This window comes from Chlorocebus sabaeus, chromosome 21, assembly GCF_047675955.1.
Source record: "Chlorocebus sabaeus isolate Y175 chromosome 21, mChlSab1.0.hap1, whole genome shotgun sequence".
Classification (NCBI taxonomy): Eukaryota; Metazoa; Chordata; class Mammalia; order Primates; family Cercopithecidae; genus Chlorocebus; species Chlorocebus sabaeus.
In genome coordinates this window covers 115,436,489-115,450,513 of record NC_132924.1, presented here as the reverse complement: position 1 = coordinate 115,450,513, position 14,025 = coordinate 115,436,489, and the positions used below count along the sequence as shown (strand labels likewise).

Genomic DNA, 14,025 nt, shown 5'->3' with positions numbered 1-14,025 from the left:
TACCACATTAAATTAAAACGCTGGCAAAAAATGGGGGAGGTAGCTAAAGAGAGAAAGAGAAAGAAAGGGAAATTTGTATAATTCAGAAACCAAGTAAAGTACTTTGAATAAGTAAAACTAAAATAAAAAAATAAATTTAAGCCTTAATACTCTAAAATGAAATATTTTTTATTAAACAGTTTTTGTCATGTTTTATCTTATGCCATAAAATATACAAAGAAAGGGCCTCAAAAACTTCGTTGAAGAAAAGATATAAAATAAACTAACTAATGAATAACAATTATTCATGTTACTTTCCCTCAAGGTAGATTGCATTAGTTACAGAAAGTCTACAGTGTAGAAAATTTTATCTTTCTTTTTGCTGCCATGAAGGATGAATGGATATGCTTGGCCTGGAAGTCATATGTTTCTTGGACTTGTCAAGGAAGAGGTTATAATGGTCACATAGGAGGCATGACCTTCCCCTCCTGCTAATGGGACCTGAAAGGAGGAAGCCAGATGAGGGGACAGATGTACAGAGTAGGGGAGGGTGGAGAGGTGTTGGAGAACACACGACAGCCAGTTATTAAATATGAGACCAGGGGCAGCTGCCTTCCCTCAGATACAAAAACAGGCAAAATAATAAAGACTTGTGATTTCAGTGAGCTTTAAAGCAGATCACATATGGAAGCAGCAGGGAAAGTCTGAGAAAGAAAACCCTGTAAGCTTGGCAGGGCCCGAGCTGCTCTGGCTGGAAGCACCTGCCTCACAGTTACTTCCTGAATGGGGCAGGAAAGTTCCTTGGGGAACTGGCCTTTCCCAGTTACTCTCTCCACAGGCCACCCCTACATGCTGCTACGATCGGCAGGGCCCAGGCTTTGCTACTCCAGGAGATCTTCCTGTCCTACACAGCCCTGAAACTAAAGGTGGGGCCGGTGGAACACAGTCCCCACATGCCTACATCACATATGCCTTTCCTCTGTCCTCCCTGTCCCAGGCCAGACACTCATTCCCAGTCCTTGCCATCCCAGCCCCTTCATCCTCCACTCCCCATGCAGAGGCAGACACTCCCTCCTTGGTGCAAACTGAGGACTCTAGCACCCCTGCCCTTCCTCGGCAGTGAGGGGTCTGTGCTTAACTCCACATGTCCAGGCCCTGCTCAGGGAATCGCAAAGGGTGCCTGATGCCATCAGGCAGCCCGTCATCCCCTTCAGCCTTCTGGCCACCCTCCAGTCCTACTCAGGGTTTCTTACAGCACTGTGGAGCCACAGCGCCACCAAGTGGCCAAAAATCCGCAGTCTCATGGATTCACATTTGGCCTAATGAGCTCAAGATGGTCCAAAGAAGGAACAGATGCCCTGCTCTCACTCCTGCAATCCCGACCTTCTCACACACCCCTCTCTATACTTCCCCAGAAGGGCCAACCTAGAGTTGACCTTAAAGTCCACCTTTAGCTAGTGGAGGCAAAAGTATGCATTAACCAACATTTTAATTGCAAAATAAACAATGTTACAGCACTGCAGTTAGTATGCTAGGAGGGATGAAAGGAGCCTGAAAAATACAGGTCACAGATTTAAACAGCGTGAAGATATCAAATAGGCCTAGCCTGGAAACTGTATTCAATCGTTCCTTTTGATTAATCAGACCCATGTTTTCATATTTTGTATTTAAATGAATTATTAGCAAATTTTACGTAGTGTATTTTAGAAGGAAAATTCTTAGATTTTTATAAATATATTTCTCAACTTACAAAATCTTGCAATAAACAACGCTTTCAGCTGTAACTTCGGCAGATTCAATTGGCTGTGACATTTCCTGTCACATCCCACAAGTGTCTATGAGCTCCACCAGTGACCCAGCACCTCTTAGTAATGCAACCCAGAGAAACTATGTCCGTGTGAATGAGTTTCCACAAGAACTCATATGCACACACATACATGTACACACACACACATGCACATGCACACACACATTCACACACACTATATCTTTTTTTTTTTTCTTGAGATGGAGTCTCACGCTGTCACCCAGGCTGGAGTGCAATGGCAAGATCTCGGCTCATGGCAACCTCCGCCCCCCGGGTTCACGAGATTCTCCTGCCTCAGCCTCCCAAATAGCTGGGATTACAGGCACACACCACCACACAGCCTGTTTGTATTTTTAGTAGAGACAGGGTTTCACTATGTTGACCAGACTTGTCTTGAACTCCTGACCTCATGATCCACCCGCCTCAGCCTCCCAAAGTGCTGGAATTACAGGTGTGAGCCATCAAGCCCAGCCACACACAATATCTTTTACTTGCCAAAGATGATAACATTCCATGACTGAGCTCAGCTGACTTTCCTTTCAGTGTTTTAGGCTGATTTCTGAAGAGCATCTTTGATGATGTTACAGCCTCATCAAATCTCTAAAGATGTGGTTGAGGAAGTGTGGTTATGACAAGGAATATTTTTGCAGGATCATGAGACTGGATAAATATTACTATAATGTGATTTTCTTTGCTCCAAAAGAACATTTGCAAATTGCAGCATTAGACACAGTTATGGTACTTCACAGCACTGCTCATCAATCCAAACTAGAACGACACAATTGCTCAGAATATTGCAGAGGTTGCATGAAATCCTGAGGCTATTCATAATCACTCTCCACGATATTTCAGGTAAGAAGAATCCTTTGTGAAGGGAAGTAATCATACTCCAGGACTCAGTATAAGTAGGATTAACTTACTCACTTTACAAACATCAAATAAGATCAATTATATACTTGGCTTTTCCCATGAAAATAAAGGAAAGAGAGTGATACAGTACAGTCCCAGGGAATGTCACAGTAGGACGTGAAGGGGGAGGCAGGTGTGAGCCTGTCCTTCACGGATGATCAGTACCTGGTAATGTCTTAGGAGAACAAAGGTTCGTCCGGGCCATGGAAATAGTGAGGACAAATGCAGAGCATATAAAGACTGCTGAGTTTTAGGAAATGTTGAAAGAGCTGTTTGGTCACAGAAGGTAATTGGATCTAGGTGATGAGCGTTAGAAAGGCATCCCAGGGAAGTAGAATTTATTTGAGGAAAACTGGAGAGCCTTTACCTGTTTACTGTCAGGGGTAAAATGACCTCATCTGTGTTTTGGAAGGTACTTGAGTGTGTCCTGAAGAGTTCAGATTCAGGCCAGAAGACCATAGGGAAGACATCAGAACCAACTCCAGGACTCTCACGCCAGGCAAGCGGCTCTTTGGTGATATCCCCAACTGGGACTGGCCACCAGTGACGCCAATTGCTGTGAGTTCTTCCTTTATGTTCTCTAGATATGGAAAATTTGGGGAAGGGTGAGAAGAGAGCTCATGGTGCACAGAACACCACTTCTTATCACTTTCTGCCTTATCTCTATTTTCAAAATCTTTAATCATATTCTCTCTCCTCCACTTTCCCAAATCTCAATTTCTTCACCCTAATTATACAAAGCAAACCCCTGTGATTTTACCTCCAACACTATGCTATTATCAACAATCTTGACTCCAAAATGAAATTCCCTGCCCTTAAAAAGAGAGCACCAGCTGTTACATGATGAACATGTCCTCTGCCGCTGTAGCTTACAGTATCAAGCAGAGAAGGCGATTCTGCAGTGAACCTACTGGAGCAGCAGCATCTTCTGAGCAGAGCTGCCTGGCCTTATTTCCTTCAGCCCTGAATGGCAGAAAAGCCTGAGGTTGCTGGATCCAGCATCATGAAATTATTTTTTCTTTCTCCCTGCAGTCCCCAAGTTCTCACAGATATGTCAGGGCTGAGGTTGCTCCACACTGGGGCAGGCAGGTTTGTGCACAGGATGCGGTTGGCTCTGCAGGGCTGTCCCAGACTTCTGGCCCAGAGATACAGGGCCAAGTCTGCCAGCTCCAGGGTGATCATGTTCAGCTCAGAGTGATAGTCAGGGAACTGGTGCCCTGAGAAACGATCAGGGAAGTTTCCTTTTACTCTCTGTAACCCATTATGATATTTTAACAATTACTGGAGGCCCTGACCTGGAGCTTGTTGGTACCAGGACACACTGTTATGCCCAGAGACAGGGGAGCAGCTCAGTGTCACTTGCTGTCCTCTTGTTTTGATCAGAGATCTTGGAGTTTGGGTGACTCCAGCCTCTACTGGGCCTGTGGGAAAAGCAGATGGAGGATGAGCACAGGAGACAGCCTGGTGGTACCTCCCCAAGGTAAGGTGGAAGACACAGGGGTGAGGGCGGGCTCAGAATGGGGTGCTGTCCTGTCTGCAGGGACTCACCTACTCCCAGGAGACAAAGCAGGGCCCAGCAGAGCAGCATGGAGCCCGTGGCACCAAGGGGCAGGCAGCACTGTGTCTGTGCTCAGGGCTTGGTCCTCCTGGGGAAGAGCTGAGTTCTCAGCCTTGCTTTTCCTGGTGGGAGGGGCATCCTATGATGTCACTGTCCTATGTCCTCCCCTTGCAGGCCTCCTGAGGTCCACTGCTCTCTGTTCTGCACATCCGAATCCACTGGGCCTGTGAGGGAAGGGGACAGAGGCTGGGGCACGAACACCGGAGGGAGCCTGAGGGTGCCTTGGATGTGGCGTGCTTCAGAGACATCCCACGTGTGCCAAGGACTCACCGGGTCCCAGGAGACAAAGGCCTTCCCATCAGAGGCACCTGGAGCCCATGGCCGGGTGGGACAGATCTGGGCAGGAGTCACCCTGCCAGGGGTACTGGTTTTGGGCATTGCATCTCTGATCGGATGTCAGCCTGTGATGTGACTGCTGTGATGTCATCGTCTCTGCAGGTCCCCACGCACCCTGCCAGTCACATTAAGGAACAGTGTATTATTCTACTGTAAAATGAATACCTAGAAATGTTTGAGTCCAATTAGATAAAATTGCCAGATTGCTGGCCAATCCTTACCTAGAAAAAGAAACAAAACAGAATATATAGATTACTTCAGAGATGCCTCATATCCCATGATAAACAACTATTATATTTCACATAAGAGCAGGCCAAGATAATAGTATAAAAATGGCTGAAAGATGAGAGCATGGATCTGACTTCTCCTAAAGTTGCAAACTAGCATCGTCTCCTGGCTCCTTCTCCAGATGAACCCGATGAGACAAGAAAGAAACATCAATATCAGAAACTAACGAATAGCGATGATTATCTTTTGGGAAGACTGAAGCTATTTCGCACAGGAATATAAAGAATATGAGTGGTGAGCCCAAGACTGCAATGAGAAAACAGGATGGTGGAAATGGTTTAAATCCTACCTTGTCTGACTCCCTCCTTGCATGGAGACAATCTTATTTACACTTTCATTTTAGAAATCATATTAGAGTAACTGATACCATCGGGACACCAAGAATACCAAAAGAAAGATAATTTCTATCATCTGAGTGCTTGTGTCCCTTGAAATTCATATGTTGAAATTCTAAGCCCTGATGTGATGAGATTAGGAGGTCATGAAGGCCTAAGGGGTTAGTGCCCTTGCAAAGAGACACCAGAGCACTAGCTGGCCCTCCCACCGTGTGAGGATAGAGTGAGAAGGAGCCATCTATGAATCAGAAAGTGGGTCCTCCAAGCCACGCTCTGTCTCATCTGTGACATAGTGGCTAGGGGTTTAGCTGACTCCAGGTTCCATGTATCCTGTGGAGTAAACAGGGGCCTGAAATGGAATGAAACATAACTTTGGAACTGGCCTTAGGTAAACAGGATAAGAATTCCCCAAGCACTCTCAGGACTCATGTGCTCCAAAGAGACCAAAGATCACCCTACATAGAAGCCTGCTGTCTCTTCATGGCAGAATTGGGCAGGGCTGAGGCCACTCCCAGCTGAAGCTCTGGTCATTAGCCGTGCAAATGGGGAGATCTTGTGAGGTTACAGTGTCGGCTGCAGCCACAGACTCAGGATCCTGCACTGGAGGAGTGGGAGCCTTAGTGGCACACTGGACATGGATGTCTCCAGGCTCGGCCTCTGTGTTTTCTGGGGGTGCACGGATTCCCCCAGGCTTGGCCTCTGTGTATTCTGGGAGTGCACGGATGCCCCCAGGCTTGACCTCTGTGTTTCCTTGTGGTGCAGTCCTGCAGACCCTGTGTGAAATAGTGCAGTTGAGGAGCCCCCAAGAAACACAGAATTCAGGAGACCTAGGCAAGCTAAGACACGAAGAGAACGGTCAGGACCCACTCTCCTCCCTAAAGGCCAATGTAAAGCTACAATCCAGAGACACTGAACTCTGAGCCTGATGATTTAACATGCTAGGAATAAAGATACCAGAAGGAGAAAACATCGTCTTCCAGTGTCAGTGTGGAGAGGAAATCCAGTGAGGAGTTGTGATCTTAAACCAAGGACACTTCAGGTCAAGAGAAGGAGAGTAGATGAGTGAGGAAGCTTCCAGACCATGGTCCACGGGATCTGAATGGATGGGAGTGGACAGAGGCAAGTTTGCTTCCTGCAGGATTCAGAGAAGGTGTCTGTGCGGATATGGAGCTTTGATCAGGGCTGGAATTTATGCTGTAGATTTGAGTTTAAATAAGAAAATTAGAGAATAGACAAGATGGAAGATAGAATAACAGAACTGGTTTGACATATTTCTCAAATCCATTCCCCAAAACCTGGGTTGTCTACTGTGCTCTCCAGCTGCCTCCTGCCCTGGGACCCATGCCTGGAAGTTACCTCTATGATTCCCCCAAACCCAGTGCTGCTTGACCTTGGGTGTCAGCAACTTATGACAGAAGGGACCCCTTAGTTCCTGAGAAAGAGAGGCTTGGAGACCACCAGACATAAAGTGTCAGAAGAGCTTGGCTCCTCACAGGACACTGTGTGGCCCATTGCAGGGTATGACTCTGTGGTGACGCAGGTGGTTGTTTAGAGGGTCTTGTAAAATCTTAAACTAAACAATCCCCTTAGAGCATGCTTGCTTTATTTTACAATTTAAAAAGGGATTTTAAAAAGACTAGATCTGAATGTGTTTATCATTTTCAAATCAGCTGACAGGGCAGAGTCACACGCTAAAGAAAACCCACACTCTAAATATGAGCACAGGATGTAAAGTTGCCACATGGATGAATTAGCAGGTGCCATGATGTTCTGAAGCTTCTGTCGGGGCTCTTGCAGGAAATGCTCACCCGAGCCCTCCGTGGCCCCCACAGCTTCCTGGCAGGCCCCGAAGGTTTCTGCACAGGAAAGCGGCGACTCTGCAAGGCTGTGTCTTGGCTGCTGGCGCAGAGATACAGGGCTGAGTCTTCTGGCTGCAGGGCGCGTAGGTGAAGGTATAAGAGAGAGCTGTCTGGGCATTCGGGTGAGAAGCGACTGGGCACACTGTTGTTTTCAGCCCGTTCTTTAAAGTTGTAGATAAACATGAGCTCCGGCGGCTTCTTAGCTTTCTGCTTGTACCAGTACATAGCATTGTGCCCCAGATGTTGTTCACATTTCAAAGACTTCTTATTTGTCATTCCCATAACCAGGTGTCTTGGTGTCTGCGTAACTCCAGTTTCCATGGGGACTGTGGGGGGAAAGGAAATTCAGGCAGAGCCCAGGAGGAGGGTTGTTGCTGCAGTCACAAGGAAAAAGCCTGGAGATCGAGGACAGCTGATTTGAAGCCAACTCACCTGCTCCCAGGAGACAGAGAACCGCACAGCAGAACAGCCTGCAGCCCATGCTAGCCTCGGGTCTGAGATGGGGCCTCTGACTGGGGTCCTCTGGGCGAGGGGCTGGGCTCTGGTCTCCTTGGCCCTGGTTGGTGGTTTTTCCTGTGATGTCACTGCTCCTGACAGTTTCCCCAGACCCAGGGGATATTTATTCCTGGAGGTTTTACATCCTTTTCTGGGTCCTGATAGAAGGTAGATTTGAATTGTCTGGGCTGGGATGAATGGGCTGGGCAGAAAGGGCAGAGCCAGGTTTTTAATCCCCAAGGATATTCCTCTGGCAGGGGCTCCTTTGCTCTCAGCTGCTTCCTCATTATGTGGATCCTCCCTCTCTGTTCCCCTGTCTTTCAGGATTCCTCTCAAGGACAGACCACTCCCATTCGAGGAATCTCCTTCTCCCCTGTGGGATCACACAAGACAGCGCCATTCAAAACGTCCCTTCCCTCAATGTCTAAGCACGGTGGAGCCCTTTTTGCCCGGCTCTGTGGAGGGAGGGTGACTGCGTGACCACGGATGTAGTGTGGACCAGTGCCCATCATTCAAGGGTATGACTGTGATGCCAACCAGCAACCAGGCCCTGGGGAGGGAGCTGCGGGACACGACAGGGATGAGCCACCCTCTGTCCCTGAAGTGGAGGGCATGGGGATTGGCTGGGCTTAGGGCTAACATACACAGGATGCTGAAAAGGAACAACGCAAGGTGTGGGGAGCACGGGAAAGGGGAATCAGCTTGAAGCTGACATAATAAATAAACACAAAAGATAAGTACAAATAAACACAAAAATGAAATGATTCATAATCCCTAAGTGATTTTAACCATCTACTGTTATAGTACATATTTGTTACTGTTTTTTAATGACAATTTGATTGTAGGGTTAGGGTTGCAGTTATAAATCAGTTACATAAAAATCTATGTTGGGAGTAGAAAGGCATTACCGTGATGAAACTATGGGTTGATAATTTAGAGATTTTTAAACTTGGAGATGTGCTGGGCCAGGAGGAAAGTATTAGATTGCTAATATTCTCATGTGTAAATTGTTTTGGATTATTTTTATGTGGCCCTTAAAGCAAAGAACGTAAAGGCATGTACATCAGAATTTAAGAAAAGTGGTTGAATCGTCTCCTCCTGAACAGGTTCCACATATGAGAGACCTTCAACCTGCTATGGTTGGATTTATTTCATTCTTAGATGAGAACCTAACATCAACCTGATTTAAAGGCTAATGCTATTACTATTAAAGTTATTATGATAGGAGTCTGCTTTAGCAAGGAAACAATTCTTGGCCCTTCCACCAAAAAAGAAAAAAAATTGAAATAAAAAAAGTTTGATTGCATTGTGTGGCTCTGAATAAGTGAACCAAATTTCAAGGATTTTTTTTTTTAATGGAATTCAACCTACCTTGAATAACAATGACAATGAAAGGCTTGGCTGCCCTGAGGTCAGTAGCTAACATAAACCTTTCTCAAAGCACAGGATGGGTGATAGGTGAGTTTAAGTCATCTGAATTTGGGATGGATCTGAAGAGGAGAATGACCTCAGGCCAGTCAGAGTTGTGAGAAGCAAGAGCGAAGAGTGGAACGACAAACGTGAAATAAAGTCAAGTAAACATGTCTATACCAAATAGCAGTACTATATGTGATTGAAGCTAGGACACAACTGACTCCAAGACAGTTGGGATTTAGGACACAGTGTACTAAAAAGGAACCCAAAAATCATATGTAAGAAACCCGCCCCCCACTTTCTTCTCCTGAGCCAGATCCTAAATTGTGTATGCAGAGGGTGGCAGACCCGAAGGCTGAGCAGAGAACAAGTTCTGGAAGGCTGAAGACAAGGGTAGAGATTTCAGAAGAGCCAGGGCATTCAGACCCAGCTACAGTGGAGTGATGTGGTGAATACACTGTGATTCCCACTAAGACCCTGGGAAGGCCATGCGCTAGCAATGATGACCACATGCTGGGGCTCCCTAAGAGGGAGGGCGAAGCTGAAACAGACCCTAGCTAGTCCTACATTTAACCCTCCCAGAATAAAACCCAACACTCTTTCCAAGAAATAACATAATCCAGAGCCTCAAGTGTCTATCGTCCGCAATGCTTTACATAAACCCTTTCTTTCATGGAGGATATTTAGAAGTCTCCTAATCCTTCAGACCACCCCAAAATCTATCTCCTTTCTGATCCACACTACTTTCAGTGTTCCTGTACCAAAATATCAGTTTCATCATGTTGTTTCACTTGGAGTAGGACCAGTGGCTCACCACTACCTAGGGATTTGTTTCCAAAGTCCTTTCCATGTCTCCCAATATCCTCTGTCATCAAGCTATCACTTGCTGTTGAGAAGAGTTCAAGAAGACGTTCATCAGAATTGGGAGAGACTCTTGCTGGTCACTCTCCTTGAAGAAAAGGAGTCTACAAGGCACAAGGTTGCCTCCACTGGCTTCTCCTCAACACTTTCCAGTTTACCTATTGCCATGGCATTTCATGCCTCTCCAAATATTTCTCTGTTAAAGTACTCACTGATAATCCAAATTGTCTCTTGATCTTAGAAATGCTTTCCTTCCCCTTCCTTTATGCTTATGCTCATCAACCATTTTTTACCAACACTGCGTTTGTAATCATAACCTTAGCTAAAATATGTACCCATATGTGCAGCTGACAAAGATAAGAAATGGCTTCTCCCATCAGTTAAGATCTTCAGTGCATGGGACAGGCTCCTGTTTTGTTAGCTGAGCCCTGATACTTTGCTGACTTTGTTGTGAACCCCTGCTTTAGCTGATAAACAGAATTCGGAGAGTTCTGTGTACATCAAATGGAGAATTGCCACATCAGGTGCACTAGCCGTCTGTACTACAGACTGAAACTCCATCAGAGGCTATCAGACAGTGGAGACTGGAGCCTTGGGTGCAGGTGCACACCCTGGCCCACAGCTTCCTGGCTGAGCTGGGAGGTTTGTGCACGGGAATGCGGTGACTCTGCAGGGCTGTGTCTTGGCTGCTGGCACAGAAATACACAGCAGAGTCACCAAGCTCCACGGACTTGATGTGAAGATTTAAATGAGCTTTGTCTGAAGATTTAGGTGAGAAGCGATTTGGAACTGTTTCATTTAAAATGGGCTCCTTATTATTGTAGATAAACATTATCTTCAGCAATTTCTTAGAGTCCTGCTTATACCAATACATAGCATTATGGCCCAGATTTTGTTCACATTTAAGGGACTCGTTTTTTCCCGTCTGCGTGACCAGATATTTTGGAGTCTGGGAAACAGCTGTGTCCAAGGAACCTGTAAAGGAAAGAAGTAGAATTCAGGCAAATCCCAGGAGGTAGCCTGCTGTCATCATGGTGAAAAGGTTTAGAGACCCCAACAGGATGATGTCACCTGGGCCCAGGACTCACCTGCTTGGAGGAGGCAGAGGGCCACACAGCAGAGGAGCCTGCAGCCCATGGCAGAGTCAGGCAGACCAGGCAAGGCCCGGGGCAGGATTCTGGTGTGCAGTGGTGAGAAGTCTAGGCTGTGCTTTCCACTGCCGCTGAGAGGGGCTGCGCCAGTGAGGTCACAGCCTGTAATCATTTCCCCATTCCCAGGCTCTCCTCTAGCATGGCTCCTGCTTTTCACACCCTGCACTTGCTGCTTTAAAGGAGTTTTTGGAATTTCTGGGAAAAGTTGAGAGGGTTGAATTGTGGCCTCCAGGATGTGTCTCTGACAGTCATTCCTGTGCCAGCAGCCCCCTCCCTCCCCGCTCCTTACCTGGGATCTGGCCACCTCCTCCCTTCCTCTCCCTTTTGGGCTCTTCTCCCAGAGTCAGGCTTTTTTTTGGGATTTCCAAGAAGTCAGGGAAATTCCGAATGCTTTTTAAAAAGGTGAAACATGAGCCTGAAGTGAAAACAAAGTGTGTTTCAGGTGTGCATCCTGGAGGTCTGTCAATGCCACCTTCTTTCCTATCTCCAGGTGTCTTGGCATCATCAGATCTTTTGACATCTGGACAAGTCTAGCTTCCGCGGGTCTCTGTAGATAGGGAGAGAAGTTGGAGATGGAAGCTGAAAGGGAGTCTGGTGATGTTGTTTTGATAGAAACATTTGCTCAGGCCTAGGAGAGGGGTTTCCTATCACTGTGGGGGGCTCCTGGTCCAAAGACTCAGAGGACCATCCAGAAGGGGAACAAGAAAAAACTTTCTAGCTTAATTCCTTGATAATTTAGAGTGAGGAGAACGGGGCTGTAGTTCACTTTTGGTCTCCTAAGAAGATTTCCCTCAGTTATTCTCTGCAAGATCACCGAGGGACCCCTGGCCGGCCAGACTCACTTCATGGCAGGGCTCAGCTGTACTGGGCTGAGCTGGAGCAGAGGCCCAATGCCCAGAGCCTCTCTTATTCCTCTTGGGAAGGGGTCCTCCATCTGTGCCTGCTTGTGGGCTCCCAGTCTCCCCAGCTCATGCCTCGTCCTTTCTGATCCCATGCGGGCTCGAGTGCAAGTCTGACAGTCCAGGCTCTTCCCTAGGACAAAAGCGCCTGCACATCAAGGCAAAATGAATAGTCTGTATTGAACCCTCACACTTAGAGCCTTGACTAGCATTCTCTGCAGACCACATTTTCCCTTGTTGTAAATAAACCCAATCTTTCTTTTAACCCTCTGCCATCCAGAGAATTGTCTCCCCTTCCTCCAAGTTCTCTGAATCTCAGCAGAGTCACAGCTCCTCCTTGTGGTCAAAGTGTCAAACATGTCAAGGCTCAGTCCCATGGTGGACCAAAGGCAGCAGGGCAGGGCGGTAGAGGTCTTATTAGAGACACGTGAGGGAAGACTAGAAGCGCTTCATTCGTCACTCTCTTCAGGAAGCTTCCACCATAATACAAACATACAAACCTACAAACTCAATTGCACTTCATCTTTCATAAATATAAAAACTGACTTTCAGAGTTAATAGACCGATTGTTGCAGAACAACACTCCCACCAGAAACAACTAGAAAAGCTTAACAAAATATAAAACAGAAATATTTGAAGGCACTTGGAGCTACTGAGGCAGTAAGAGCTTAAGAGATTTGGATCTCATAGAAAATGGATAAATCTAAAAGAAAACAAAAATCCTACTTTTCCCTTAAAGTCATTTGCCAATTTCATTTTGATGGCTGAGAAGCTGAGAAGAAAGGGAGGACTGACGGGACAGAGGCTTTGAGCAGCATCCACCACCTTTCTGGCCTAGAGAACATTTACGTTCAGTGTTCCTTCTTCTCAAGATATGTTGCATCGGTTACAGGAAGTCCACAGTTCAGAAAATTACTACCCCCCTTTTTTTTCTTTTTCTTTTTTTCTAAGTGTGTGTGTGTGTGTGTGTGTGTGTGGAGTCTAGCTCTGCTGTCCAGGCTGGAGTGCAGTGGCACAATCTCAGTTCACTGCAACCTCCACCTCCTGAGTTCAAATAATTCCCATTCTTCAGCCTCCCAAGTAGCTGGGATTGCAGGTGCCCACCACCATGCCTGGCTAATTTATTTTATTTCTAGTACAGACATGGTTTCTCCATGTTGACCAGGCTGGTCTCGAACTCCTGGGCTCAAGGGATCCACCTGCTCAGCCTCCCAAAGTGCTGGGATTACAGGTGTGAGGCACCACGCCTGGCCAGAAAGTAACACTTTTTTTTTTTTTTTTTTTTTTTTTTTTTTTGGTCTCAGTGAAGGAAGAATGGATATGCTCGGCCTGGAAGTCAAGTGTTCCTTGGACTTCTCAGCGAAGAGATTCTACTGATTATGTATGAGGCATGACCTTCACAGCCTGCTCATGGGGACCTGGAAAGGGGAAAGCAGGTAGAAGGATAGAGCTACAAAGAAGGGGTTATGCAGAGGTGTTGGAGAGACAGACTTAAGCCAGTTTTTATTTTATTTTATTTTGACACAGGGTCTCACTTTGTTGCCCAGGCTGGAGTGCAATGGCACGATCTTGGCTCACCGCAACATCTGCCTCCTATGTTCAAGCAATTCTCCTGCCTCAGCCTCCCAAGTAGGTGGAATTACAGTCGTGCACCACCACACCTGGCCGAGTTTTCATATTGTTGGTAGAGACGGGGTTTCACTATGCTGCCCAGGCTGGTTTCGAACTCCTGAGGTTGGCCTCCCAAATGCTAGGGTCACAGGGCTGAGTCACTGCTCCCAGCCTTCAGCCAGTTACTAAATATGAGACCCAGGACAGCTGATTTCCCTCAGATACATAAACAGGTAAAATAATACTTATCCTGCACGATTTATGTGACTATTAAAGCATCTCACATGTAGACGCAGCAGAGAGTGCCTGGGAAAGGCCTGTCAGCTCTCCAGGGCCTGAACCCTTCTGGCTGGCAGCATGTGCCTCACGGTCACTTCCTGAGTGGGGGCAGGAATGATTCTGGAGCTTCTTACGGTAACTGGCCTTTCCCAGTTACTCTCCCTGCAGGCCACCGCTGCCCCCTG

At 46.8% G+C, this 14,025-nt stretch overlaps 2 gene segments (V, D, J or C); both read right to left on the bottom strand.

Annotated features, from left to right (window-relative positions):
- Positions 1-5,017: 5,017 nt before the first annotated feature.
- LOC103227105 (T cell receptor beta variable 4-2-like) lies at positions 5,018-7,953 on the bottom strand. The segment is given in 2 exon segments: positions 5,018-7,457; positions 7,564-7,953. Coding segments are annotated over 2 exon segments (525 nt in total).
- A 1,237-nt stretch (positions 7,954-9,190) lies between these two features.
- LOC103227106 (T cell receptor beta variable 3-1-like) lies at positions 9,191-12,126 on the bottom strand. The segment is given in 2 exon segments: positions 9,191-10,875; positions 10,989-12,126. Coding segments are annotated over 2 exon segments (621 nt in total).
- Positions 12,127-14,025: the final 1,899 nt, after the last annotated feature.